Here is a 27,687-nt window from a genome sequence, read left to right on the forward strand (position 1 = left end):
TCCTGCCTGTTGGCAAGGCAGAGGACCAAAGGGAGGAGAGGAGAGGGGAAAACCTGTCCCATAGTGCCTAGGTCTGCCCTTACAACTCTCCCCCACCTCAAGTGACCCCATTCCAGGGCCTTCCAGGCCACACCCATCCTTGGCTTTGTGGGGGCCGGACTGGGGTGGGGGCTGTTCGGTGAGTAGAAGCAGGATAGGTCCACCCCACCCCTCCACGGCTACCCCTCCCACCCAAGCCACCTCATTTCCTCTTCCTTCCCAGCACCAACACGCACTAAACAGTACAGGCCCAGCATCTAGAACCAGACTAACTGACCGGAGGCCTAGCTTGTCCTGGCTGACCTGGTCAGCCTCCAGAGTATGGTCTGGCTGGGGCCTCCTTTGCTGCTCCCCGTCATCTTTCTGGCTTCTCATGTCGGTAAGTCTCCCCCAAGCCACTCCCATCCCCAGCCCCCAAAGCCCTGATTTTCCCCCTAGGAAGCCTTAGGATCACTGCCATCACTCTTACAGACACCCGATCAGCTAGAAAGTGGGATCAAGGCCTCCAAAACCCAGGCAGGCCCTAGACACCACTGGCAGCCTGGCACTGGGAGTAGAACAGTCATTGACTGTGTTGGATTTTAGGATCAGTAAAGCACAGTGGGCCTATGGGAGCCTATGGAGTTTTCAGAGGGTGCTCATGTAGTCAGCGTGCTGGATTCATTTAATTATTCATTTGACAAACATTTATCTAGCACCAGCAATATTCTAGGAGCTGTGCTATGGGTCACAGGTTGAAAACAGACAGCCTCCAGATCTATGTAATAGATTCTATGATGCTGATCTCCTATGGCTGTTATGGGGTTTAAAGGAAGTAATTTATGCAGAGCGCCCAGTGCCCAGTTGTTGTGTTATTGGTAGCTGATTCCTTCAGTGATGGCCAAGAGGATTAGAACACAAAGGCTAGCTCTGAGTGGTAGCTGGGGACACAGGACATGGGGTGAAGGATAAAAGGGAGACACAAGTAGCTCCAGAAGAGCACGGAGGAGGAAGGAGTCAGCTACTCTGCTTCGGGGTAGTAGATGACAAAGGCACCCAGAAAGACTTTGCTAAGAACAGTGGCCTTCATTCTGGGCAGTTAGAACAGTCGATGCAAGTCTCAGAGGTGAGGAAGGGCATGGGAGAGAAGGTTCCTGGAGGGAACTCAACAGGAGAGGCAGAGTATGAGCAAAGAAGGGCTCAAGAGCATGCTCTGTATCCCGAGGGCAATGGGGATTGCCCAATGGGAGGTTGTAGACCAGAGAATCACAAGGTCTTAGAAGGCCACTCTGGAGGATGAGCTGGGAAAGGAGGGTGTAGCTGTTGGGATGGTCCAGGTGAGTAAAGGTGGGGTTTAAACGGGGTGGGCTTAGAGATGGGGGTGCAGTCAAGAGGCTTTGAGGATGTGGAATCCGCAGAATTTTGTGACTGATGGCAGCAGCCAGCAACACCCTTAGAGGTATAGAGTTTAGAGTCAGACAACCTGGCTCTGCCAGTTACTGATTATATGCCTTTGGGCAAGTTACCTCTCTGAGATTTCATCCACCAGCTATAAAACTAGAGTAATAACACCCACCACCCAGGATTGTTGGGGCGATAAAATTAAAGTGCTTGCCATATAATTGACCCCCAATAAACATTAATTATCATGAAAGTAGGAACATGAGAGGACTCCAAAGTTTGTGTCTCAGGTGGTTAGTACCATCTGTTGAGTCAGGGAGCACCAGAGAGGAGCAGGGTTGGGGAAAACTGATAGAAGTGCAGACCCAAGCTGAGAGGCTGACTCAGAGATGATGATAAAAACCGGGGAATAGATGAGCTTGCTCTAGGAAGCCTGTAGAATAATTATTTTCGCCCTCCTCTGTAAATGGAGAGACAGCGACTTCGCTGGGGGGTGTGACCATCTACTGGAAAGCAGGTGCTCAGGCATATGGTGGGCGGTCAGCGAATGCCAACTTCAATGTACTCGTGGTAGGCTTTTGAAGAGTATTAATTGATGAGCTAAGTGGCACTAAAGCTAGCTAATTACTTGCCAGTTAAGGGGCAGGGGCAGAAAAGGAGGGGAGTCCCTCCTTTTCTGCCCCACAACCACCTGGTTGCAAAAGCCCACCTCCCCCGGAAATCCCAGGACGGCAAGCCCGTCTAGATTTCTGGAGCGGCAGGGAAGGCTTTCTCCAAGACGATTTTGGTCTCCTGGAGAGCGGCTCCCCTTTGCAGAGCAGTGTGAGACAGGTGGCGACTCAAGGGGACCGGCAGGGTATTAAACAGTGAGGAAACGGAGACAGGGAGCATACATCATTCTTTCTGAGGCTATAAAGGGAAGCCATCTGGCGGGAGAAGGGGGGCACCAGGGGACCAGAGAGAGGGCTTTGTTTTTGTTTTTAGGACGAAGAGACTTGGGGGGAAAGGGCCAGTGCAGTGTGGCGGGGAAAGAGACAGGAAGGGAGGGGAGGAAAACGCCTGAGAGCGCGGGGCGGGCTGGGGACCTCGTCGGAAGGAGGACTGGCGTCCCGGCTCCAGGCGCCGCGGTGGACCTGACGCTGCTGGCCGACCTGCGGCTCACCGAGCCCCAGCGCTTCTTCCTGACCTGCGTGTCCGGGGAGGCCGGGCCCGGCGCGGGCGCCGACGCCTGGGGACCCCCGCTGCTGCTGGAGAAGGACGACCGCATCGTGCGCTCGCCGCGGCCCGGGCAGCCCCCGCATCTGCTGCGCAACGGCTCGCACAGCGTCACGCTGCGCGGCTTCTCGCAGCCCTCCGACCTCGTGGGCGTCTTCTCGTGCGTGGGCGGCGCGGGGCGCACGCGCGTCCTGTATGTGCACAACAGCCCCGGAGGTGAGTCCAGCCTGCGCGGGGCGGGGAGCAGACGGGAGCCGTTGTCGCTGCTGCCGCCGTGCACCTCTGACCTCCTCTCTCCATCCCCCACCCACCCGCCCCTGCAGCGCACCTGCTCCCGGACAAGGTCACACACACGGTGAACAAAGGCGACACGGCCGTGCTTGTGGCACGTGTGCGCAAGGAGAAGCAGACAGATGTCATCTGGAAGAGCAACGGTGAGAGGGGCCTCGGTGCGAGGGGTCTCCGGACGGGTTGGGCAGGTCAACGGTCCTCCGCTTCAACAAACACCTCCCTGCCCTTGGCCTCCCCCAGCTTTGGCCGCCCACACGGCCTTCACTCTGATACACCTGTTGCCTCCCCGCTCCACCTGCCTGTGTGTCAGGTCCACAGGAAGCACTAGCACCCATGTCTTCTCTGGCCCTGCGCGGTCCTCCTACTATACCCAGAGGACTAGCAGCCTTGCGGTAGGCCGCCTTCTTCCCTGTTACTCTCAAATCAGCACTGTGCTGAACCCTCACCTTTAGCACTCCCCTGGGAGTTAGCAGGTGCTGTCACATAGCCCCTCTGGCAAGGAGCAGCAGTCCCCATGGGGAAGAAGAGAAAGGGTAACTCAGCCCAGGCCTGCCCCCACCCTGGCCCTATCAGACCCTCTGGCTACTCCATGGGAGGGAGCTCTTATTCTGTGTGGCCCCAGAGATTCCCGCCTCAGCCCTCAGACCCATAGCCCTTTGGTTGCCCTGTGTTCTTGAGGGAAGGAGGACCCTTCCCCCAGCCCAAGGGGTTTGTCTCCTGAGCACCAGGCCCCCTGAACTGATGAGAGGTGTGAAGGGTCACATAGACCTGTACTCCCTACAATCCAGCCCTGGGCAAAGAGGCAAAAGGAGGTGGGACACGGATAGGGACCCTAGTATTTGGGACTGCAAGTCCTGGAGGAAGAAGCTTCTGGGAGAAGTCCCCAAGAAGATAACCCCTGAACTGTGCCCAGGAGGAGGAATGGGAATTAGCCACACAAAGGAGGAGGAAAGGACATTCCAGGAGGAGGATTGGCTGAGAGCACAGGCAGGAAGTGCTGAAATACCGTGGTGTTTCTAGAAGAGAAACCAGCATTTCCAGAACTCAGGAATGTTAGGAATCGGGCAGGGTGTGGAGAGGTCTGGGGCCAGAGGGCGAAGCAGGGATATGCCAAGGAGTGGGTAACTGAAGGAGTCCAAGAAGGGGAACTGTGAGGCTTCTGTTGGGGAAAATCCTGCTGGCTGATGAGTGGGGGGATGGAGGGAGGGAGGGGAAACAGAGGCAGAGGATACTGCCTGGAAGACTGTGGGATGGTGGTGATGGTGGTTATGAGCGGGACAGAAAAAACTGACTGCTTTAGGAGATGCGAAGGAGCTAGACTGAGCAGGACCTGGTGACTTCCTGAGTGTTGGTCGGGCGTGGAACAGAGGATGCATCCCAGCTTTCTGCCTTGGGGACAGACCCTGGCTGGTGCCTTGCCCCCATTCTGGTCACTGTATGGGGCGCACACTGATACGACCTGGGCACCAGCTCTCACCTGGTGCTGAGGACCTTGACCCACTTCTGCCCCCAGGATCCTACTTCTACACCCTGGACTGGCATGAGGCCCAGGATGGACGGTTCCTGATGCAGCTCCCAAATGTGCAGCCACCAGCGAGTGGCATCTACAGTGCCACCTACCTGGAAACCAGCCCCCTAGGCAGCGCCTTCTTCCGGCTCATCGTGAGGGGTTAGGAGCAGAGGGCAGAGCTGGGGGGGTGGGATGGGAGGCTGGGAGCCCTGTGGGCACTTCCTGTGGGCCCCCAGGGCTGCCCGAGTCCTCAGCAGCAGTGCTAAGTTGGTGAGGGTCGGTTGCTGAAAGCATGTTCCTCCAGGCTGTAGGGCAGGGCGCTGGGGACCAGACTGCACCAAGGAGTGCCCGGGTTGCCTGCACGGAGGTGTCTGCCATGATCAGGATGGCGAGTGTGTGTGCCCCCCTGGATTCACTGGCACCCGCTGTGAGCAGGGTAAGGACGGGAAGCTAGGACCTAGGCAGGAGAGGCTGCCTGGCTGGGGAAGACTCTTGAACCAAGAGGATGGAGCTTGGTGGGTGGTGAGAATGCCAAGTGGGGCCCGGACCCTGAGGCCCAGCAGTGGGCCCTATACCCACCCACCCTATTTCTAGCCTGTAGAGAGGGCCGTTTTGGGCAGAGCTGCCAGGAGCAGTGCCCCAGCACATCGGGCTGCCGAGGTCTCACATTCTGCCTCCCAGACCCCTATGGCTGTTCTTGTGGATCTGGCTGGAGAGGAAGCCAGTGCCAGGAAGGTATGGACTGACCTGCCCTCCGCAGTCCCTGACCCAGACAGCCAGCCACAGGCTGGACCTGGACCCTCCACTTGGGCCCTACTGTCCACACCAGAACCTCCACAGCCCCCTGCTCACCCAGCCTCGCATTACCCAGGCCCCAGCTCTGCCCTCACTGCCGCTGACCTGTGTCCCTCTAACCACAACCCCTCTATCCACAGCCTGTGCCCCTGGCCACTTTGGGGCAGATTGCCGCCTCCAGTGCCAGTGTCGGAACGGTGGTACATGTGACCGCTTCAGCGGCTGTGTCTGTCCCTCTGGCTGGCATGGAATGCACTGTGAGAAGTCAGGTACAAGGGTGTTTGAGATCGCTTAAAACAAGTCAGGCTTCACCAGACACATCTCCCTGACTCCAAACTCTACGCCCAGGGAGCTCAGGGTTCAGGAGGCCTTCTCACCGCCCAGCTCACATCACCTATGCAGGGCTGGGCAGTAGCCCAGAATGGATGGGAGCCCAGAGGAGGCCCCTGGCCAATCTGAGTGGTTCAGGGAGGGCTTCGCGGAAGAGGCAAGATCTGAGATGGGGTATGAAGGATGAGCGCGAGATGGCTGGGAAAGAGCACTGGCAAAGGCCCAGGGGTTGAGGGACGCAGGGTCGGGTACCATGAGAGTGGAGTAGGAAGGCTGGGGGAGTGATCAGAAGAGTCAAACCTCAGGAACTTTGAACAGCAGACCAGCAGGTGTGCTGGGGGCAAGAGGGAATTGTTGAAGAGGCAGAAGGCAGTCAAATTTGTGTTTGAGAGAGGACCCACGCAGCTGGGTGGAGAGTGGAGGTGGGAGATGCTGGAGGGTCTGTAACAGAGCCTAGAAATGAGTGAGGCCTGAACCAGTGTTGGGGCTATAAGGCTGGGGAGGGGCATGTATTGGCCGAGACAGGACATCGGGTTGGGAGCACAGGAGCTAGACTCTGTGGCCGATCAGCCATGAGCGTCTGGGACTCTGCAGCTTCCAGGGTTGAGCGACTGAGCCATTGGTGGCCCCTCCACTGAGATGCATGATACAGGACAAGGGGCAACATGGTAGTCAGTGTCTGTCCCGTGGAGCTCCAGGATGTATCCTTTCTCTCTCCCTAGACCGGATCCCCCAGATCCTGGATGTGGCCTCAGAAGTGGAGTTCAACTTAGAGACTACACCACGGATCAACTGTGCAGCCGCGGGGAACCCGTTCCCAGTGCGGGGCAGCATGGAGCTCCGGAAGCCCGACGGCACGGTCCTCCTGGTCAGCAGCCCCCCAACCACCCTGACCCCACTGGCCTCACAGGTGGTCCCTCAGATGCCTGCCCCTCAGGGTTTTCCATAGGCTCTACCCACTGGCCTGACTATGGCTCATATGGGGTCATCTCATGGTTGAGAAACCACCAGGGGTCCTCTGTCCCCTTATTAGTCCCCATATCAGCCACGTGTTTATTCTCTATGGTCTGTCCCTTTTCCCTGTCTCTCTCAGTCCACCAAGGCCATTGTGGAGCCAGACAGGACCACAGCTGAGTTCGAGGTGCCCCGCTTGGCACTTAGCGACAGTGGGCTCTGGGAGTGCCGCGTGTCCACATCTGGTGGCCAAGACAGCCGACGTTTCAGGGTCGATGTCAAAGGTCAGTGATGTCCTGGGGCTATGGAGGATGGACAGTGGGCAGAGTGGTGCTCAGTGGGCTGATGCTGCTCAGACTGGGCATAGTAGCAGGAAGGGCAAGGGCACATGAACTCCCAGCCCAGCACCTAGCAAAGAAGAGGGTTTGTCATCCACCAAAGGTCTGGGCTGGCCCATGTCAGGGCAGAAGCATAGCTCGGTCCTATCTGGAAAGGACATCCCATCCTTTAGAAACAGCATACCCTCTGGCCCTGCCCAGCCTCCTTTCTGGCCATGCTGGCCCTCTCTACCTGCTCACAACCCCTGCAAACGGCGTGCCTTTAATTCTGCCTCTGGGATGCTGCTGCCTGCTCTGGTCACGCCTCAGGGCTCCCAGGGCCAGGACAGGGGAGCATGTGGGGCGCCTCAGCTCAGAGGGTGGCCTGCCGGCCAGAGGAACTCAGTGGTGATTAGGGAGACTGACTAAGGAGGTAAGTAGGGAGGGAGCTGCCAGTGCCCAGGATGGCCCAGAGCTGGGTAAGATCTTGTCCCTTCACCTTTGCCAGCCCTGTAAGCCTTGACTCCTCTTGCCCTCTGCTCCTGACAGCTGGCCTCCCCCACAGAAACCCAGACGTCTCCCCTCTTCCTCTTTCTCTCCTTTCCCTGCCCTCTCTCCACCCCTCCCACCAACTTGCAGCTGCCCCACCAGCAGGACCTATCAGTGCGGCCCGGGCTCTGCATCTAGCCTGTCTCTTCTCCCCAGGCTTCCCATTCCAGGCTATTTGGGTTCAAATCCTCACCACCAATTCCTGGCTTAAGCAAGCTGCTTAGCCCCTCCCAGCTTATTTCTCTCCCCAGACAGCGAGGATATCAGCACTCACCAGAGAGGGTTGCTGTGAAGCAAGTCAGATGATGCGTTTAATGCACTGAAGTTACGTTATTTCATGTCATGAGTCATTTAATGCAATGAGCTTAGATGATGTATATGAGGACTGAGTCCGGTGCCTGATGCAGGGTGTGTGTTCCGTATACGTTGACATTTACTGTTCCTATTATTTTTTTAAAGATTTAATGTATTTATTCGAGAGAGAGGAAACGAGCGAGCAGGGGGAGGGGCAGAGGGAGAGAGAGAAGCAGACTCCGAGCTGAGCGCAGAGCCCAATGCAGAGCTCGATCCCAGGACCCGGAGATCGTGACCTAAGCTGAAACCTAGAGTCAGACTCTCAACGGACTGAGCCCCCCAGGCATCCCTATTGTTACTGTTATCAAAATGTCCTCTCCCAAGGTTTTGGCTGTTCTCTGGCAACTCCAGGACCTGATCTGCAGCCTAGACCCCTCCCCAGAGCTCCAGACCCATTTGGTGGGACCTCCAGCACTGGGGGGCTGGTTCTGAAGTCCGAGTGGAAGTGTGGGCCCACTTTATATCTGGCCACTCCCTGCACAGCTAAGCCCCGCTGTAAGCATGAGGCACAGGGGCTCCAGGGCTCCATATCCACCTTTGCTCTCCCCTCCTCATGACCTGCTGACCCCACCATTCCTCCCCACCCCCCACCCCCAGCTCCCAACTCTTCCTTCTCCGCCTGGGCCTCCTGCCCTCCCTTGTTTCCAGCCACTGGTTCATGCATCCATCTTTCTTAGAACAATCGGTCTGATAAATGTTTGGGAGAGGCAAAGGAACCAGTCATAGTGCGGACGTGATAATCTGGGCAGAAAAGCTCAGGCCAGAACAGGGTCAATGAACATGGAGTGAGGAAGCCAGGCAGGAACCAAAAGCCATTTGGGGTAGAACTGGCTGATTCTAGGTGGCCTGGCCAAACACGTCTTCCAAATCCTGGTTGTACCTCCTGCTGACGGCCTGGCCATAGGCCAGGTACACATCTCCAAGCCTCAGCACCCGGGCGGGCAGAGCGCTGTCTGAAAGGGAGAAGTAGCCATTGTAAAGCCCATAGTTCATCACTGGCTGGCTTTCTTTTTTTTTCTCCAACAAAGAGAGTGACAAATGGTGGGGGGAGAACAGAGAGTAGGCTGACACCAAGCTCTTGCCCTGCCTGGGGTCTCAGCCCCCTCTGTGTGCTCCACACTGCCTCCCCCAAATCCAGCTAGGCTCGTCCGACCACACTTAGCAGCTTTGGGGATTCTCTCATGTCCTCGCTGCTGGATCCTTGTGCCCCAGGCTGCCCAGGCGGCAGAACGCTGTCTTGACTGGATGCTGGCCCTTCTGCCCATCGGTTGAACTTGGGCTCTTCCCAGCCCAGAGGGGCCCCAGATCCAAACCAAGACCTAGATATCTTTGCTGGCCAGAGTAGAGTCCTCTTATTTTTCCGAAGACTGGGCAAGCTATCTGGACCCTGCCTGACTTGGGGTCTCCTGGCAGTGCCCCCAGTGCCCGTGACTGCTCCTCGGCTCCTGGCCAAGCAGAGCCGCCAGCTCGTGGTCTCCCCACTGGTCTCCTTCTCCGGGGACGGACCCATCACCTCTGTCCGCCTGCACTACCGGCCCCAGGATAGCACCATGGCCTGGTCTGCCATTGTGGGTGAGCGGAGGCTCAGGGTGGGCGGAGGCACTGCTGGGGGCAGGAGGGGGTCTGGGGCAGGACAGGGATATTGGGTCAGAATGAAAGGAGGGAGGTGGCAGCTTCTGGAAGAGGTGGGGGCTGAATGATGTGTGCTGCCCCCAGTGGACCCCAGTGAGAATGTGACTTTAATGAACCTGAGGCCGAAGACAGGATACAGTGTCCGCGTACAACTGAGCCGGCCAGGGGAAGGAGGGGAGGGGGCCTGGGGGCCTCCCACCCTCATGACCACAGACTGTCCTGGTGAGAGGCGAGAGTCACCCCTTCGTGTCCCCCCATGGGTTACCGTCCTATCCACTCAGGGGTTGTCCTGTCTTGTCCCCACGCCAGGGGCCCCCTGCCTTTCCCACTGGAGGTTGTCCCACCCTGTCCCCTGGGGGAAATCACTGTCTTGTACAGCCCCAAGGACCAACTGAACAGTTCTGACTCCCAACCTCCGGCCCCAGAGCCCTCGTTGCAGCCGTGGCTGGAGGGCTGGCACGTGGAGGGTCCTGACCGGTTGCGAGTGAGCTGGTCCTTACCCTCGGTGCCTGGGCCACTGGTGGGCGATGGTTTCCTGCTGCGCCTGTGGGATGGGACACGGGGACAGGAGCGGCGGGAGAATGTCTCGTCCCCCCAGGCCCGCACCGCTCTCCTGACTGGACTCACGCCTGGCACCCCCTACCAGCTGGATGTACGGCTCTACCACTGTACCCTCCTGGGCCCTGCCTCGCCCCCTGCGCGTGTGCTCCTGCCCCCCAGCGGTATGCTGTACCCAGAAAGGTTGTTATGGGTTCCAGATGAGGGAGGACATGGAACACAGGAAGTTACTGGAGAGTGCATGGGCACAGAGAGAACACAGGATGCGTCGAAAACATGGGCATAAGGGGGAAGTAGGACGTCAGACAGACATGACAGAAGGAAGGACGTGAGACGGCTGATATTGGTGGCCAGGGAGAGGTGGGGCCCCAGGAGCATACGGGATGAGGGAAAGACAGGGAAGCCAGGGTTCATATGGAGATCAAGGGTCCTAGGGAGGATGTGGTGTACCAGGAAGACATGGGATTTGGGCGAACATAGGATATGGGGCACGGGAAGACCTAGCATGCTGGGAGGATCTGGGATGCCAGGAAGATCTGGCCCATAAGGAGAACAAAGGAAAGCAGAAGTTTTGGGGTGAAGGGAGCAAAACTGAGCCCAGAAGGGAACGGGGAAGGTTGGCGGCTTGGCTTGCGTTTGGGGGGTCCACAGAGCAGGGAACACAGCTAGAGTGGATCTCACCCCAGAGCCACATACCCTGCTCCCGTCTGAGCACTGCCTTCCCACCCCCATCTCCTCAGGGCCCCCAGCCCCACGACACCTCCGTGCCCAAGCCCTCTCAGACTCTGAGATCCAGCTGACATGGCAGCGCCCAGAGGCTTCGGCTGGGCCTATATCCAAGTACATCGTGGAGGTGCAGGTGGCTGGGGGCTCAGGAGACCCGCTGTGGATGGATGTGGACAGGCCCGAGGAGACAAGCACCATTGTCCATGGCCTTAATGCTAGTACACGTTACCTCTTCCGTGTGCGGGCCAGTATCCAGGGTCCCGGAGACTGGAGCAGTGTGGCAGAGGAGTCCACCCTGGGCAATGGTGAGAGAGCACGGCCACGGGGGCTCCCGGCCCGGGGTAGGTCTCCATGCCCTCTCCTGGCACTGGATCTCCAGCTTTGGAGCCAGGACATCCGAGATCCCTCCCAACAAGTCACACCCATCCTGATCCTGGCAACCCTGACCCTTCCCTGCATCTGTTGTCCTAGTGCTGGTAAAACCCCGTCACCCCAGTGAACCACCGGCCTTAGGCCTGACACCCCTGGTCCCTCCTGGTACTAGGCTCTCTGATCTCTCCCTCCCGGCCATCTGCCCGCCTCTTGTGTACAGGGCTGCAGAGTGAGGGTCCGGTCCAAGAGGTCCAGGCAGCCGAAGAGGGTCTGGACCGGCAGCTGATACTGGCCGTAGTGGGCTCCGTGTCAGCCACCTGCCTCACCATCCTGGTGGCCCTCCTGACGCTCGTGTGCATCCGCAGAAGCTGCCTGCACCGCCGACGCACCTTCACCTACCAGTCGGGCTCGGTCAGTCCCTGTGCCCACTCTGGGCGCATGCGTGCACCCCGCGTCTCCTGAGTCTGCCCGCTCATGCGCAGTACCCCCCCCCCACCCCCGGAGTGTGTGCGCATACGCATGTTTAGGTGTTTAGGTCGCGGGTGTAGGACTTCACTCAACTGTGCTCATGGATGCAAGATATAATTTTCCTTGTTTTTCTAGAACTGAATTCAATTCATAAGTCAGTTTATTTTAGTGGCGAAATATTTAATATTCCTTGTTCAAACTAACTGCGTGTGTCCATATTTCACGATGGTTAATTCAGGGTTCTCTCACTTCTTACTGGAGGTCCTGGAAGCCTAGGTAGCATGCGGACAACACGGGAGGCGGGGCTTGGGGGGCAGGCAGTGGGACACCTGAGCTTCATGGTGGCCTCTGCCCTGGCATACCCTCCCGGCGGTGGGAGCCAGCACACATCTGTGGCTGATGCCCTCAGCCCTTCTGTGGCCTCCTGGCCACAGGCCACTCCTACTATGGGTTCCTCCTCCGGCCTCATCTCTGCAAAGGCCAGGGCCTCCTCTGGGAGACTTAAGAGCCCTGAGGTGCTCCCTGTACCCTGTGGAGGGCAGCGTATTCTGTGGCCCTTACACCCTTTGTCGCAAGCCCCGTTATGGCTGCTTCTGCCACTCCAGAGCTGTGCTGACCCATGGTTCCCCTGTCCCTATATGGGGGATGGGGGAGGGCCTCTGCTCTCCTTGGCCTCGCTGTATACCTGGCTGTAAAAGCTGTCGGAGCTCTCTGTAGTCAGTAGTCTGTGCCCCTACCGCCAGTGGGGAGGGGGGCCAGCTCCGCTCCCAGCACCCAGCAACCCCTCCTTTTGTCCCCACCTCCCATCTCTCTCCCACCCGCCCTCTTCCCATGAGATCCTCCCCAGTGCTGTCTCAGGTGATCCAGACCCTTTCCCCGGCCCTCCTCCCTCTGCACCTGGGCTCTTGATATTTACAGCCACGCTTTGGCATTTCAAAGAAACAAAAACAACAACAAACAAAACAAAAACCCTCTTCTCTCTCAAGGGCTGATCCTTATGATAGAAAGCCTAGTGTCCAATGTCATTGTCTAGGCCATGCCTCCCTTCAGAGAGTCAATTGGCTTCTTTGTTCCAGGCTGCTCCCTCTGAGGTCAGTGTGCACAGAAAGCCGCCAGGGCTGAGGTGGGGGCAGGGTAATGGAGACAGATGTTGAGGGAAGGAAATGGGAAAATCGCCTTGAACGCGGACATAATTCTAATACGTGTCCAGACGTCCCCTGCCTCGTGTGCCTGCATGAAGGTGTGCGTATGCGCCACGCAGGAGCGCACGTACGCATCTGCTGGTGGGAACCCCCGTGTGTGCTCGCATGTGTCCCTGTGCATGTGCCCCTCCCTGAGCACATGGCTGTGCATGCACCTGAGGTACGGTGCCCTCCGCTGTCCATGTTTCCTGTGAATCCATGTGCCCGTGTCCTTAGCCCCTCACTGAGGGAGCCCCACCCCCAGGTCTGTGTTAACCCTCTTCCAGGTCTCTTGTCGGTGGCGCCCTGGGTCCTATCCAGCTGTTTCCCTTTCCTGCCATCCTCCTGGCCCAGGTGGCCCAGCTCCTATGTGGTTAGGGGAAGTGGATGTTCCTCTTTGCGGTGGTCTTTCTATCTTCGGCTCCTGGGTGGTTTTAGAGCCATAGACAGTTGTCATCTCTGCTTCCCCTACTGTAGAGAAAACCCCTCCACTTACTCGCACCAGCTTGGGGTTTCACATGTGATAGGTGCTCCATAAATGTGTCCTACGCCGCTGCCCAAGGCTGGAATCCTCTCCAGAGTATCATTGATGACCAAAAAGCCTGGTCGTGAGATCGGCACAGTAATGGGAGGCTTGCCACTTCCCATCACAGTTCATTTCAATTCTTTCCCGTTTGAAATGTTGGAGATACTCTCTTTCCATTGACTCCTGTCCTGTCTTCGTGGCTTCTAGCGGCCTTACCCACTCCTTGTTCTTCCAGAGTCCCCTATACCAGATCCTCGGTTGTGGCCTCACATCTCTCTTCTTGGACCTCTGTCCAGCCAGTGGCCTGCGGATGGCTTCATCTCTTGTGATTCTGTCTTAGTGTGTGTCCTCTGTCTGCATATCTGTTCCTGGCTGACCGCCTGCCAGAGTGCCCTCTGCGGGGGTCTCTATCCATTTGTCTAACTATCCCTCAATGCCTGTCTGTACCTCTTGCTGGCCCCACATCTGCGGCACCAACTGCCTTCCCACTTGTCTCATCCTATGAAGGGCGAAGAAACCATCCTGCAGTTCAGCTCAGGCACCTTGACTCTAACCCGGCGGCCCAAACCACAGCCTGAGCCCTTGAGTTACCCAGTGCTGGAGTGGGAAGACATCACCTTTGAGGACCTCATCGGGGAGGGGAACTTCGGTCAGGTCATCCGGGCCATGATCAAGAAGGATGGGCTCAAGATGAACGCGGCCATCAAGATGTTAAAAGGTCCCCCCGGAGTGACCCCTGACCCCAGGCCCACTCCTACCTTTGTCCCATGGATTCCAGGCCCTACCTGGCTCCCCTCCAGCAACTGTCCCCAGCCCTCAGTAGCCATGCTTCTTCTCCAGAACTATTTCTGACTAAAGTGATATTGGATTCTTTACACAGAGTATGCCTCTGAAAATGACCATCGTGACTTTGCGGGAGAACTGGAAGTTCTGTGCAAATTGGGACATCACCCCAATATCATCAACCTCTTGGGGGCTTGTGAGAACCGAGGTAAGCCCCCAGGTCCTCACCTGTCTCTTCTTCCCAAGCCCCATCGACAGCCACCCCCCCCACCCCGACACACACAGCGGCAGCCTGCCCCCTTCTCCTACCATTGGAGGCCTGCTGCTGGCCAGCTGCCAGCTTGGGAACCCCCACCCCGTCCCTGGCTCTTTCCCTCCAAGGTTACCTGTATATCGCTATCGAATATGCCCCCTACGGGAACCTGCTAGACTTTCTGCGGAAGAGCCGGGTCCTGGAGACAGACCCAGCCTTCGCCAGAGAGCACGGCACAGCCTCCACCCTCAGCTCCCGGCAGCTGCTACGTTTTGCCAGTGACGCCGCCAACGGCATGCAGTACCTGAGCGAGAAACAGGTGTGTGGGGGTGTGGGGAGGAAGGCGTGCCACCACTGAGACCCCCTGCAGCAGGCGGGGCAGGGAAGACAGGGGAGGACAAGACCCGGGAGCTGCTGGCCTGGGTGAATTCAGGATAGTGCAAACCGAGAAGCAGGGCTGGGGGAGGCGATGCATTGGAAGCAGCTGAGGGACATCTTGTTGGAGATGCTGAGCTGGCAGTTAGAGATGTCAGCCTAGAACTTGGGAGAAGGGCCTAGGCCAGAGACAACAATCTGGGAGCCATCACCCCACAAAGTGGTGGAGAGTCTCATGGCAAGGAAGTGGACCCTGTGAGGGGCCCTGAGGGAGAGACCCACCAGGACAGGATGGAGGGCAAGGCAGGGAGTGGAGGCCTGAGCCCAAGTCTGAGGACACCTCGCTTGAATGGAAGGAAGCAGAGGACAGTGGCAGGAGGAAAACACGAGACTGAGGAGAGACATTTTAAAGTTGGTGAAGTTTTAGGTGTCCTTGAAGCAGACAAGTAAAAACCTGTGCAGAGGGAGGGGCTAGTGAAGAGAGGTTTCCGGGGAAGGTGGAAGGTCTTGTGGGGGGGACTCGGGACTCCAGGGAAAGGTCACTTCAAGCAAGAGAAGGGCCTTCCCCACTTGCATCGAAGAGGGGAGAGAAAAGGAGGATGGGAGGATGGGAGAATGGAAGAAGTGAAGAGGCAGTGTGGTCACCAGGGACAAGCCCATCCTTGTCCCAGAAAGAGACACACAGCCTGAGCTTGGCCCTGGCTGGATCCCAGGAAGGAAGGGACAGCCAGCAGCATGACTCTTCTGAGGCAGGATAAGACCTGGTTGGCTGGGAAGGAGGATAAGGGGCTGTTACAGGGAGGGAGGGGGCCCACAAAGACTAGCTGTGAGGTCAGATCCCTCATGGGCCCAGGAGTCTTGGGGTTGCCCATCCGCAGTCTTCCCTGACCTCTGACCACACCTGCAGTTCATCCACAGGGACCTCGCGGCCCGCAACGTGCTGGTGGGAGAGAACCTGGCCTCGAAGATTGCCGACTTTGGTCTTTCTCGGGGGGAGGAGGTTTATGTGAAGAAGACCATGGTATGTCTCAGTCTCTGCACTCAGGTTCCATGCCTGGCCTCCAGGACCCCTGACACAGGCCCCTCCTCCTCACCCAGCCCCTCAAACCCACTCTCCCCTAGGGGCGTCTCCCCGTGCGCTGGATGGCCATCGAGTCTCTGAACTACAGCGTCTATACCACCAAGAGTGATGTGTGAGTGTGGGGCTCAGAAGGGGCAGGAGGAATTGGTCCCCCAAAGACGCATACAGACGTAAACCTAAACATGTCTTAGATACGTCTCGAGTAGTATAAGCACAATTTGGGCATTACCAGGGTCTGTTCCACACATGACACAGATATGAGACAAGCACATCTTGGGTATATCTTGGCGATGCCCAGCATCTTAGTGGGAAGGTCGGGGGCGAGCTGGAAGGAGGCGTTGTCTTGGAAGGTGTTTCAGTGGTAGGATTGTGTTAGGGGACTTTAGAGCTGGGTTCATCTAACACTGGAGAGGTTCAGGAACATGGGAGGACAATGCCTGGGTGGAAGGAGAGACCACTCAAGGAAAGTTCTCACCTTCGTTCTGAAGGGCAGAGTCATCCCCACCGGGAACCTATCCAGAGCATGACCGCCAAGACCCCCTCACACCCAGATGACCATATTGGCCTCCCTTCTGCTCCTCTTTCCAGGGAACCTGGCCTGCCCGGCCATCCAGCTCTGGCTCTGCCCATTGGTCCCTGGCCCTTTGGCCTGGCCTGCCTTGTTCACTGTCCACCACAGGGACCGCCTCTCTGACCACTACCCAGCTACTTCCTGCTTCTGCCCCCAAACCCCCTAGATGCCCACCCCCCACTAGAACTCCCATCCTGGTCTCACCCACCTAGAGGTTGCTACAATATAAGAGGTAGTTAAGAGCAATGGTCTGGAGTCAGATTGTCAGGTCTTGAGTCCGGTTCCAGCACTTACGAGCCATGTGACCTTGGGCAAGCTAGCTAATCTGTCAGTACCTCAGTGTTTCCATCTGTAGAATGGGCATAATGGTAGCACCTGTAGGTGGTGCGAGGGTTAAATGCATGAACGTATATGTTAGCTGATTCGTGTATGGCCCAGAGTGTGTGATTAGAATGTTAGCTGTGCGGACGTTGAGTCTGAGAGCAGCTCTGAAGGAATTTCAGTGGAGCAGAGACAACAGCTGGCCAAGGCAGACACCTGCAGAGTGGCCCCCATGCAGGGGCTGGGAGGGGCGCACCGTGGGGCAGGCAGTCACTAAACAGCTGGCCCCTGGGCCTAGATGGGAACTAAGCACATCCTTCTCATTCCAGTTGGTCCTTTGGGGTCCTCCTCTGGGAGATCGTGAGCCTTGGTGAGTTCCAGACCCCCAGACCTCAACCCTCTCCTGACCCCCCCCCCCCCCTTCCCATTCCCTGGGCTAAGAGAGCTGTCACCTCCTGCAGGGGGCACGCCTTACTGCGGCATGACCTGTGCTGAGCTCTATGAGAAGCTACCTCAGGGCTACCGCATGGAACAGCCTCGAAACTGTGACGATGAAGTGTGAGTGTCCTCAGCCTGGAGCCCTGGGACCCCCTCAGCCCGGTTGGCCCCAACCCCTCCTCTCAGCCACGCCTCATCTGCAGGTACGAGCTGATGCGTCAGTGCTGGCGGGACCGTCCATACGAGCGACCCCCCTTTGCTCAGATTGCGCTGCAGCTGGGCCGGATGCTGGAAGCCAGGAAGGTGAGGAGACGGGGGCTGATGGGGACAGAGCTCAGCACGCTCCAGGGATACCCTCTCATAGAAGCCAGAGAGAAGCAGCCTCCATGTCCTTGTCCCCACCACTGGCTGCCAGGACAGCTGGGCCTCAGGGTGCCGCCCCCCTTTCCAGCTCTCCAGGGGTTGGACACTAGGCCCTCCTAACTCTTCCGAGGCCCCAGCGACAAATCGCTCCCCCGGGTCCCAGGTCCCATACTGCTTACCTGTCTTCCTCTGCTGGGGCCATCAGCCCACTCTCATCTGGGCCACCTCTCTTCACCAGACACAGAGCCAGAATGACAATGCATGAATGGTCCCCTAACCAAATGGATGGATGGGTGAATGAATGAAAGAGTAAGTGAATGAATGACTAGAATTAGTGGATGGACGATATAATAAACATATGAATCAACACATAATTAAATAACTGAACCTAATAACCATGTGAATAAACGAATTATCAGGTAAATATAAAGGAAGAAATATATCAAAATGAGCAAGAGCAAAAAGAGTCCTTCATATGAATTAATGACTAAGGAGCTGTAGGAATTAATAAACTGTCTTAAGAATGAAGGAATGATGGGATTATGGACATTGGGGAGGGTATGTGCTATGGTGAGTGCTGTGAAGTGTGTAAACCTGGCGATTCACAGACCTGTACCCCTAGGGATAAAAATATATTATATGTTTATAAAAAAAAAAAAATGAAGGAATGATCAGGGGCGCCCAGTCGGTAGAGCATGCAACTCTTGATCTCGAGGTGATGAGTTCGAGCCCCATGTTGGGTGTAGAGATTACTTAAAATCTTTAAACAAATGAACGAAAATGAATGAATGATCAACTCACCATGTAAATGGATAAATGATCAAAAATAGCTTAATTAGTAGATGAATAAATGAATGAATGCATGAACAAACAATTCATCTGACAGGTGCATTAAAAAAAAACTAAGATGACTGGATAAAGATGTGATATATACGGCTGACCCTTGAACAATGGATGAGTTAAGGGCAACTAATCCCCTAGGTAGTCAAAAACCTGCATATAACTTTTGACTCTCCCCAGACTTAATTACTAAGAGCCTACTGTTGACTGGAAGTCGTACCACTAATATAAGCAGTCAACTAACACATATTTTGCGTATGTACTATATACTGTGTTCCTACACCAAAATAAGCTAGAGAAAAGAAAATGTTAGTAGGAAGGTCATAAGGAGGAGAAAATACATTTACACCACTATACGGCATTTATTGAAAAAAAATCTGGAGTAAGTGGACCCATACAGTTCAAGTCCATGTTGTTCAGGGTCAGTTGTGTGTACAATGGAATATTACTCAGCCATCAAAGAGAATGCAGTCTTGCCATTCACAGCAACATGGATGGATCCAGGGGGTACTATGCCAAGAAATACGTCACAGAAAGACAAATACCACATGATCTCAATTATATGTGGAGTCTAAAAAAACAAAACAAAACAAATGAACAACAAAAAAAGAAACTCATAAATCCAGAGAACAAACTAGTGGTTGCCAAGCCCCCACACTTGGGCAAAATCAGTGAAGATTAAGAGGTACAAAAGGTATAAACTTCCAGTTACGCAATAAATAAATCCCAGGGATGAAAATAGCATAAGGAATATAGTCACTAATACCATACTAACTTTGTGTGGTGACAGATGGTGACTGTCAGATGGCTATGTTGTACACCTGAAAATAATATAATATATGTCAACTACACTTCAATGAAAAATTTTTTAAAAGAAGAAAAAACCCTTCTGTCTAACAATATGTCAGTGGGCTCTCACCTGAACCCCCAGTTTTGGTCTGTTCTCACTGCAGAGGGCCGTCCTTGGCCATGGGGCCATCTTGAGTCTAAATCAGTGTCTTTTCAAGTACGGCTGCCATATTGGAAGCCAGGGAGCTCCAGGCCAGAGGCGCCCCCTGACCCGGCCCGCATTAAAGCCTCTTCTGTCCCCCAGGCCTATGTGAACATGTCGCTGTTTGAGAACTTCACTTACGCGGGCATCGACGCCACAGCCGAGGAGGCCTGAGCGGCTGTCATGCCAGAACCAGGCTCTGCGGGCCAGAGCAAACTCCACTCTCCAACCTGTGCCTTCTGATCCTTGCGGCCTCTGGCCTGAGCTGCCTCGAGGAATTTTTTTTTTTAACTTAAGAAGAGAGGGGATCCGGGCCACCTGGGTGGCTCTGTTGGTTGAGCATCCAACTCTTGGTTTCGGCTCAGGTCGTGATCTCAGGGTCATGGGATCGAACCTCACATCAGGCTCCATGCTCTGCATGGAGTCTGCTTCTCTCTCTTCCTCTGCTCCTCCCCCCTCCTCTCTCTCTCACTCAAATAAATAAATAAAATCTTAAAAGAAAAAAAAGGGGGGGAATCCAGGGGTGTGGGCTTAGCGGACTCGAGTCCTCACCCTTTGCCATAGCTCCCACGCCTTCTGCAGCTACTCCTAGAGTGATTCTTCCCATTTCTCCTTCTAGTTCAGCTGCTCCAGGTTTGTACCCTCTTCTGCGACTCCCCACACTCAAGCCCTCTTCAGCTCCTCCACCCAAGCCAGCACCCACACCACTAACATTCCCACTACTCCCCACTTTTGGCTTTTTCATCCAAAAAAAATAAATGTTATGAGAAGCTCTATCCAATGTATTCCTTTCACTGCCGGCCAATCCCAAGGAAAAGTTGAACCAAAGAGAGACTGGATTTTCCAAGAAAAGAAACAGTGTCCCCAGTGATCCAGTTGTAAGCTCAAGCCCTCTGTTGGGGTTGGCTCTCCATGCCGGGGATGTTCTGGAAGACCCATTTTACACAGACACCACCACCTACCTCCCTGTCCTATGAGACGTCCAGTTTCCCGTGGTCTCCTCCCTGCTCTCCAGCCCTGGTCACCAGCAGCTCCCCCTACATCTCTGTGTAACTGCCAGTCCAGGGGTCTGCTCTGTCCAAACAGTCCATGCCAGGATCAGCAATAGCCTAACCTCACTCAGACTGACGCCTCAGCACCAGACAGATTCTGGCCTGTCTTGAGCTCCTGCTTCTCCTTATGTCTCTAGGTAGCCTGGCTTGGGAGCCACCTTACTGGCTGAGGTCACTTCTGACTTCAGCCAGCTACGGCAGAATCCTTCACCTTCCCTAGGATCTATCTCAGTGTTCTGGGAGGTGCTCCTGTCCTGAACACTAGTCCCCTATCACTACCTCAGGCTGTGTGGCTGTCCTCAGGCTTCTCTCCCACCCGTCCTTAAGAAACAAGGTTTGTCTTGCTTCACACATTTCTTCAGTGAATCAGATGGAATCAAAGAAGGTATAACACGGTATGGTTTTGTAATAACATGGATTCCGGAATCACATGGATCCGCGTCCAAGTTCCTGCTATATCATTTACCATCTGTGTGACCTTGGTCAAGTCACTTAACCTGTCTGAGCTTCAGTTTTCTCCTCTGCAAAATGGGGTTCGTAATGTCTACTTCACTGTTGTTAGCATTAAATGAGATCACACGGGCAGGGGCCGTATGGGGCCTGGTTCCTAGTGGGTGCTGTGTAAGTATCAGCTGATAGTATCTACAAACGCAAGGAGTTTGGAAGGAATGGTGATGATCAGAATCTGTATTCCAAAGAGACTTGAATGGTTGGAGTGCGGGGCTGAATTTAAGGAGAAATGAACTGGAGTAATGGCGAGGTTATGTAGGACAGGGGAGATAGGATTTGCTAGAATGAAATTTCGGATCAACTACAGGGTTATTTGGACGTCCAAGATGTGGAGACTAAAAATTTATCTTTGGTGGAGGCCAGGTGCCTGGGTGGCTCAGTCAGTTAGGCATCCAGCTCTTGGTTTCAGCTCAAGTCATGATCTCAGGAGTCATGAGATCAAGCCCCAGGTTGGGGTCCACACTCAGCACAGAGTCTGCTTGTCCCTCTCCCTCTGCTCCTCTCCTTGCTCTCTCTCTCTCAAATAAATAAAATATTTAAAAAACAAAACATAAGGGACGCCTGGGTGGCTCAGTGGGTTAAAGCCTCTGCCTTCGGCTCAGGTCATGATCCCAGCGTCCTAGGATCAAGTCCCACATCGGGCTCTCTGCTCAGCAGGGAGCCTGCTTCCTTCCCCCTCTCTCTCTCTCTGCCTGCCTCTCTGCCTACTTGTGATCTCTGTCTGTCAAATAAATAAAATCTTTAAGAAAAAAAAAAGAAAACATAAAACATATCATTTGTTAAAAAAAAAAAAAACACACTTTGGAATACATTTAACGAAGAGTGCAAAACTCATACCCTGAAGACTATAAGACATCACTGAAAGAAATTAAAGCAGGACTAAATAAATGGACAAGCCTCTCATGTTCATGATTTGGAAAACTTCCCATTATTAAGATGATGATACTACCCAAACTGATCCACAGACACAATGAAATCCTTATCAGAATCTCAACTGGCTTCTTAGTAGAAACTGACAAGTCAGTTCTAAAATCCATGTAAGGGCGCCCAGGTGGCTCCGTCAGTTAAGTGACTCCCTTCAGCTCTGGTCATGATCCCAGGGTCCTGGGATGGAGTCCTGCATTGGGCTTCCTGACCCGGAGGGAGCCTGCCTCTGCCTCTGCCTCTGCCTCTGCCTTTGCCTCTGTCTTCCTCCCTCTCTCTCTGTCTCTCATGAATAAACAAATAATAAATCTTTAAAAAGATAATAAAATCCATATAGAATAGCAAGGGACCCAGAATAACCAAAAAAATCTTGAAAAAGAATGACAAAGTTGCAGGACCCAGACTTCTGAATTTCAAAATTAACTACAAAACAACAAATATCTAATAAATGAATAGAATAGAATCTACGGTCCAGCAATAAACCCAGGTGTCTAAGGTCAACTGATTTTTTTTTTTAATTTATTTATTTGACAGAGAGAGTTCACAAGTAGGCAGAGAGGCAGGCAGAGAGAGAGAGGGGAAGCAGTCTCCCTGCTGAGCAGAGAGCCCGATGCAGGACTTGATCCCAGGACCCTGAGATCATGACCTGAGCTGAAGGCAGAGGCTTAACCCAATGAGCCACCCAGGCGCCCCAGGTCAACTGATTTTTAACAAAGACACCAGGACCATTCAATGGGAAAAGAATGGTCTTCAGCAAATGATACTGGAACAACTGAATAACCACATGCAAAAGAATGAAGCTGGACTTTTTACCCAAACACTATGTACGGAATCAACTCAATATGGATCAAAGGCCTAAATGTAAGAGCCAAAACTATAAAACCCTTAAAAGAAAAACACAGATCTTCATGACCTCAGATTTGGTAATGGAATCTATGGACAACAAAAGAACAAGTAACAAAATTAAAAAATTGATAAAATAGACGTCGTCAGAATAGAAAACTTGTACATCCAAGGAGACTATCAAGAAGGTGAAAAGAAAACCTACAAAATGGGGAAAATGTTTGCAAATCATATATCTGATCAGGGACTATGTCCAGAATGTATTAAGTAGACTTACAACTCAATAATAAAGAGACAACCCAATTTTTAACCAAGCAAAGGATTTGAAGAGCTTGTTCTCCACAGAACCCTCAAATAGCCAATAAGCTCATGAAAAGATGTTTGACATGATTAATCATCGGGGAAATGCAAATCGAAACCACAAGGAGATACAAATTCTCTCCTCTCGGGGATGGCTATGATCAATAAGTCAGATAACAAATGTTGGCAAGGAGAAATCAGAACCCTCATACACTACCGGTGGGAATGTAAAATTGTGTAACCTGTTCAGAAAATAATCTGGCAGTTCATCGATTAAACATAAGTTTCCACAAGAGTTCCCGTAAGACCCGACAGTTCCATTCGTAGGTATCTACCCAAGAGACATCGAAACATACGTCCACATAAAAACTTTTACACAGAAGTTTATAGAAATGCCGTTCGTAATGTCAAAACATGGAAAGAATTCAAATGCGCACTGAATGATGAATGGATAAACAAAATGTGGTCTGCCCACACAACAGAGTATTATTCCGTCATTAAAAGGGAGTCAAGTACTGATCTGTGCCACTATGGGCATGGACCTTGGGATACCAGACCAAGCGAAAGAAGCCAGTCACAAAAGACCACCTATTGCATCTGCTTATATTTCATTTATATGAAATGTCCAGAATAGGCCCATCTGTAGAGATAAAAGTAGATTGCAAGTCTGTAGAAGAAAACTGTGTTTTGTGTGTCAGTCTCATGTCCCGCAACCTTGCTGAACTCAGTTGTGAGTTCTCAGTGGTTCCTTGGGGCTGGGAGGAAGGTGGGGGGGAGGGGCGGATAGGAAGGCAAGAGCTGAAAGTTTCAGATTTCTTTCTGAGGCCATAAAAAAAGATCTAGAATTCACTGTGGCTGCCCATATCTGTGAATACTAAATTCAAAATTTGAGTGGGTGGCTTCTGTGGCACATGAATTATATCTCCTTATAAGTGTTAGAGAAAGAAGGCGTAAACGCAGGGAGATCAGCCCCAGGTCTGGGCTAAGGGCAGGCTCCGAGGGTCCCCTCTCCCAGCAGAAGATGCCACATTTCCACTCGGCTCATAGCAGCCAGAGCCTTGCTACAGACAAGGCAGCAGACGGTAGGTACAGAACACCTAGAGTTTCAGCCTCGGTGGTCCCACGCCTGTCCAGCTTCATTCCTCCCCACTTTTGTGTTCTACTGCCCAGGGGACAGCCTGGGTTGGGCAGGGGTAGAGCAAGAGACCAGTCCCGCCCACTTGTTTCCAGAGAAAAGGTGGAAAAGGGAAAGAGTAAAGGCCAAAGCACACCTCTCCAAGGCCCATTAGGCAGACAGCTGGGGAAGGCGACCCTGAGCACGTTATCCAAGGGGCCTCCCTGCAGCCGGTCCTGGCCACAAAAACGGAACTCCCGCCAGTCAGCCCTGAGTCATTCCCTCTCGCGCCCCCCCCCTCCCCCCGAGGAAGGGGTGATTTCCTGCCCGGCCCTCTGGCTGGCCATGGACTCTGCATCCTCTTATCTCACCCCAGGCCCTCTCCCAGGGCTGCAGACCAGCCAGCATCTGACGGTCCTGGGCTGGTCCCCCCATTTCCTCAGCAGGAAACATGGATTCAGGGGTCAAAGAGAGCCCATCAGCTGAGTAAGAGCAGCTCAGGAGCCCGGCTGGTTCTCGGAGGATGGAGGACAGAGGGCTGACCGGATCGGGTCCCTGCAGCTCTCCTGCTGGGGGTCACTACTAGACACATCTTGGTGGTCCTTTTTCCCATTTACTTGAAGCAGGCCTCTCTTGATGCTTGTCTTGACCTCAGCCTCCTACTGTGGGAGAGACACAGCAGGCCCTGTGCCGGGCGCATACCGTTGAGTGAATAAAAAAGACCGAACAGTAAGTGGTTAAAAGAGGTTAAAACATGTAGTGGTTAAAAGAGCAGGCTTTGGTATGAAATGGACCTGAATTCGAATCTCAGCTGTGCCCCTTAACAGTGACCTCGGACGACTCATTTAATCCATTGCAACCTGCATTTTCACTTCCCTAAAGGAAGGACAGGACAACTGAGAGAGTCATTGTGGGAAGAAATGAGACCGTGCATTAGCATCATGGCGGCAAATAGCCAGCGTCCATTGGTGGTAGCTGCTACAGTGCTCGGACAGGGGTCGGGAAGGAAGAGGCAGGCCCACTCCCACCTGACTTTTGACCCAGGAGGACTGAGTTAGGATGACAGTTCCCCTCTGGCAGGGTTCTAGGCTTATCTAGCTCAGGCTGAGGCTAGCCTCACTGTTTCCATAGAAAAACCCCCCAACAGAGGCACAAAATTCTGGGGGTTGGGGGTTCTGAGAGGAAGGAAAGATTATGTGTATGCAACCCAAAAGTCCTCAGGGCAGCCCTTCAGGACCAACTTTTCCAATTTTATCCCTTCAGAACAACTCAGTCCCTATTCCACATCCTCGGGAAGTCCACACCCTCCTCTGTTCCTACTGGGCTCTCCCTCCCATAGTTCACACCCTCGGGATCACCTCTCAACCTGAATTCTGTGGCTGCTATCCTCTCTCCACTCCACAGGTATTATTACTCTTCTGCCTTTGTTCCGTAAACACCACCAATGAAGGTTATGTCGAGGACACCCCCGGGGTGGGGGATGGTTCTGGGGCAACTGAGCTTTCACAGAGTAGTCAGTAAACATCAGACCGGGCATGAGGCATCCTTGTGCTGAAACTTCCCTCCGCTAGTCCTACTGGAATTTCTCACTCATGAAGCTTTCTTCTCCTCAGGTTGCCGTCTTTCACTTACCAGCCCTCCTCCTTTTTCTCTGGAGTCACCGCAGTATACTCCCAAATTCCCACCAATTTTGTACTCAGCAAATTTAGCCCTCTCACTCCTTACCAAGGCCATGCCCAAAGACTCACCATGTTTTTCATAATCACAAAAGAGTATAAGTCCTCTGGAAGGAATGTAAAATAGCCTCTCTCTTTTTAAATTAGGCTTTTGACGTATAGTTGGGGGATAAGAAAAGCTAGAGTCAGGGCTTGAACCACAAAGAAAGTTCCAGAAGACTGAGAGATTGGAGAGTCCTGTGCCTGGGGAAGCAAAGGGACCAAAGCCCTGTGGCAGAAAGGGGATTGGGTTTGGGGATAGTGAAAGGAGCATCTTGGGGAAGAGATTCCAGGAAGAGGAAGCAGAAAGGTATAAGGGCCTTGTGTTCCAGCATCCAGAGATGAGTCTTGGTCCAAAGAATCCTATGGCGCCATGAAAGAATGTTAAGCAGGGAAAGAATAAAAGCAAATTTGAGCTTCAGAAAAAGCACCAAGTGAGATTGAGCTGTTTGTCAACTATCAGAATAGCAAACTTAAAACAACATTGACAAAGGTGGGGGGCAAAGATGGCGCTCTGACACCCTGCCAGAACCATCTAACAAGTGGAACAACCCTTCTGGAGAGGAGTTTGGCAACGCTGGGGAAGTAAGTGTTGGGGAGATGGAGAATCCTAGAGAATCCTAGGGGGCCTAGAGTTACCTATCCCCGACTGTCTGACTGGTGTTGGAAATCTGGGGAAATGGGGAGACAGACATGGGCTCAGGAGAGTGACTTCTCTTCCCAACTCATTGTTCAGCAACGTCATCTTAGCAGTGTGAAATAGGCTGTGGTGGTGTATTTGCACCAAAAACCTACAAATGCTACAAAACAGGGCTCCCTCCTGCCCCCAGAGAGTAGTTTAACAGTAGACTTAGTGCCTGAGCCAAGTCTCATCCAGCAACCCCTTACATTCTCCGAGCAACGACTGCACAGAGATCAAATACAGTTTTCTCTAAGCTGGGGCTTTGGCCTTATAGCCCAACAGAAAAGCCTAGGCCTGCTGATCTGAGCTGACCTTGAGGAATCTATTGGACTCCCTGACCAAAGAATGGGTTACCTAAGTGGTCTCTTTTCCCCTACATCTCTTCTAACAGCCCCCCTTGATATTCTAAAGAAGCAAAGAATTGGGGAAGGCACCTCTTCCCCGCTGTGTGGAAACAGAGAAAAATGGGAAAGTGACAGGGACAGGTAGCTGCACCTCCTTTTACTCAGGCATGCAGAGCCCCCATCTCAACTCTGGACAGACAAAGCCCCTTGACTTGCGGGTTCTGCATCCTTCGCACTATTACACTATCTCCCTGTAGAAGTCACAGACTTGGTAAGGCTTGGGTGCAGGAGTGGAGGGAGAATGATTTGAGGATAATTTTCAGCTTCCAGGCCTAGATGCCCAGGAACCTAGGGTGAGATGCAGAAAACCCTGGAAGAGAAGAATCGGGAAGGGTGTATGGGAGTCAGTGATAGTTGCACTTGGGACTTGGTGCATTTAGGTGAAGTGTCTATGGAACAACAAATAGAGATCCAACAAGTAGCTGAGAATCTGAAGTTCAAGAGAGTGGTACAGTCTTGGGAGTTACTGGTCTATAGATGGAACTGAAGCCATGAGATCTCTTGGGGGTGGGGGGGGGGGATAAGGGGCAAAGCAAGGACACCTGGGGAACAACAACATTTGAGAGAAAGAGTAAAGAAAGAAAGAAACTGGGAGGGAATGTTCCAGGGGGTAGGAGGAAACCAGGAGAATGTGATACTTTGTAGAAGCCAAGGAAGGAGGAGAATATCAAATGTTGCAGAAAGGTTGAGCATGATAAGGATTGAGATGAGAGACACAATGAGGTTATTGTGGCTGGTTGAGAGTGAAGACAGCGGTAGGAGACGTAGGAGACGAGAGAGATTTAAGTAAGCAGGGGCCACATCATGCAGAACCTTGTATCCCCAGGCAGGACCTTGTGTGCCTTGAGAAGGTATTTGGCTGTTATTCTAAATGCAGTAGGAAACAATTAGCGGGTTTTGAGCAGGGGAGGAAGAAGTTGGATTTGCATT

General features: G+C 53.5%; 1 protein-coding gene across 1 annotated transcript; it reads left to right on the forward strand.

Moving 5' to 3' along the window:
- Positions 1–332: 332 nt before the first annotated feature.
- Positions 333–19,987, forward strand: LOC111143478 (tyrosine kinase with immunoglobulin like and EGF like domains 1). The gene is made up of 24 exons (XM_022497257.1): positions 333–418; positions 2,539–2,850; positions 2,958–3,068; positions 4,439–4,594; positions 4,740–4,871; positions 5,030–5,170; positions 5,371–5,499; positions 6,283–6,428; positions 6,654–6,798; positions 9,148–9,306; positions 9,451–9,588; positions 9,792–10,088; positions 10,665–10,955; positions 11,243–11,433; positions 13,705–13,915; positions 14,078–14,188; positions 14,362–14,552; positions 15,516–15,629; positions 15,731–15,801; positions 16,911–16,951; positions 17,043–17,139; positions 17,223–17,322; positions 19,316–19,526; positions 19,735–19,987. The coding sequence occupies exons 1-23, from the start codon at positions 361–363 to the stop codon at positions 19,385–19,387; spliced, it is 3,414 nt and encodes a 1,137-aa protein (XP_022352965.1). The 5' UTR covers positions 333–360; the 3' UTR covers positions 19,388–19,526; positions 19,735–19,987.
- The last annotated feature ends 7,700 nt before the right edge of the window (positions 19,988–27,687 follow it).

This window comes from Enhydra lutris, unplaced genomic scaffold (genome assembly GCF_002288905.1).
Source record: "Enhydra lutris kenyoni isolate GAN:26980312 unplaced genomic scaffold, ASM228890v2 scaffoldscaffold9, whole genome shotgun sequence".
Taxonomy (NCBI): domain Eukaryota; kingdom Metazoa; phylum Chordata; class Mammalia; order Carnivora; family Mustelidae; genus Enhydra; species Enhydra lutris.